This window comes from Buceros rhinoceros, unplaced genomic scaffold (assembly GCF_000710305.1).
Source record: "Buceros rhinoceros silvestris isolate BGI_N320 unplaced genomic scaffold, ASM71030v1 scaffold12444, whole genome shotgun sequence".
NCBI lineage: Eukaryota > Metazoa > Chordata > Aves > Bucerotiformes > Bucerotidae > Buceros > Buceros rhinoceros.
This window is the reverse complement of record NW_010406764.1, coordinates 108,109-109,969: the sequence shown is the minus strand read 5'-3', so window position 1 is coordinate 109,969 and position 1,861 is coordinate 108,109. Positions and strand designations below refer to the sequence as shown.

The 1,861-nt window shown below is 58.4% G+C and overlaps 1 protein-coding gene across 1 annotated transcript in view; it reads left to right on the top strand.

Moving 5' to 3' along the window:
• PODXL (podocalyxin-like) overlaps nt 1-1,861 on the top strand; it is a gene marked incomplete at its 5' end in the record, with an annotated part of 15,283 nt that overhangs the window by 10,503 nt on the left and 2,919 nt on the right. The window contains 3 exons of the mRNA XM_010134254.1: nt 241-397; nt 1,251-1,309; nt 1,412-1,579. Coding sequence (XP_010132556.1) covers nt 241-397; nt 1,251-1,309; nt 1,412-1,579 — 384 coding nt within the window. The remainder of the gene's footprint in view (nt 1-240; nt 398-1,250; nt 1,310-1,411; nt 1,580-1,861) is intronic.

Genomic DNA, 1,861 nt, shown 5'->3' with positions numbered 1-1,861 from the left:
ACCCTGCTATTCCTGTAACGCTGAAAGCTGCGGCTCGCAGATAAGGGCGGCGCAGGGCCCCGCTGAGGAACGGCAGCCAAGAGCTCGGCTTCGCAGAAAGAAACGACTTCTAAACTTTTCCTGTTCCATGGGCGGCAGCCGTGTGGTGCAGAGGGATGGAGGAACGCGGGGATGGGGTGGGATGCAACTCAGCGATGCCTGGGTTGAGGGGACAGTGCTGAGATCTCGCTGTCACCGCAGGATGAGTGGAGGGCTGCCAGCGCCAACACCTCCTTCTACGAGAACTTCTGCTCGACGGGCCAGCACGCTTTCAACGCCAGCAGGGGAACGTGCACAGTGACGTTCAGCTCTTCTGAGCGCCGCTCCAAGCACTGGGCCGTGCGGGTGGTCGTGCACCGTGAGTATGAGCCCATGGTCCTGCTCAGAGCAGGACAGGATGGGGCTGGCACTGGGGACCCTGGCACCCCAGAGCCCTCAGGTCTGCTAGAGATGGGCCGTGGGGCTTCTTTCCTTGGGATGCCTCATCTCAGTGGTTTGGGAGAGGCACAATGACTCCAGAAATGAGCTTTACTCCCCAACGAATGCACCAGGTCCCTCTCCCATCCATGAGGAGCCAAGGCAGAGATCAGTCGCCAGGGGAACAATTCCTTCCAGGTGGTTAAAATCCAGAGCCCAGCTCAAATCGCTCCCCAAAGGAACACTGAGGGGCGTTTCTTGCTCATGCTGGAACCCTTTGGGGAAATCCAGCTCAGTCTGGGGGTGCCCAAATGTTGCTTTAGCACCAAGGTGCTGGGAGGATGGAGACCTCATGTTGCCTTAGCACAAGGGGGAGGAAGGTCAGAGCTTCACCATCATCACCATCAGGGTAGGGGCTGGGTGGAGCATCCAGCCTTCAGCACCCAGCGACGGGCAGGGCAGCCAGGCCCTGAGGACCATTGCACCACTCTGGCGTGGCCTGGAGTAGTTGGTTACAGACCCTCGCTGGTCTTGCTTGTAAAAATCACCCACTGAAGCAAAGAACCCTGAGGTGAGGACTGGGATTTCTAGGGCTGCCCCATGCTAGGAGAAGAGGTTCCAGTTCCTTCTCTGGCTGTGGAGGCACCTGTAAGGGTTAGCTTCATGTCCATGTGTCTCTGTCCACCTCCTCCAGAAAGGGGGTCATTCCACTGACTGGGAGGTGGTGGCACAACCTGCCCAGCCACCACCCACCCCCATACCTTGTGCTCACTGCAGCCTCTTTCTTCCCTCAGTACCTTTGGACCCTAAAGAAGTCTTTGAGATGCTAAAGGAGAAGGACAAGTTGGAGGAGGTGAGTCTCTGGTCACAATGCAGCAGTTTCCCCATAGATGTCCCCCAAGGGGGGTGGCACACGAAGCCCTCCTTGGGGCCTGACCTGTCGCTTCTGTGACAGCTTGGCATCGCCAACACCACCTATGACAAAATGGAGAGTGAGATGATAATCAACGACGAGTTCAGCACGCCCCTGATCATCACCATCGTCACCCTGGCCGGCTCCCTGCTGCTGATCGCGGCCATCTATGGCTGCTGCCACCAGCGCTTCTCCCAAAAGAAAGACCAGGTAAGGGGGGAGGGGGGTGGGACAGGTACCCTGAGACCTTTTTGCCCCAGAGGCATCTTCAGGAGATGAGGATCATCCACGTTGCCATCTCTGCTGGCGGAGACGTCCTGGCTTGTGTGTTGCACAAGGGGTGTCCAAGTGCTGTGGATGCTCCAGAGGGGCAGGAGCTGCTCTTTGGGGGTGACTACGAGAGAAACAAGGGGGCTGGGGTACATCAAGAAGCAGCACCCACCCCTGCTGCCATCCAGGGCGCAGGGCAGCTGAGCAGCATCCTTGGGGCAT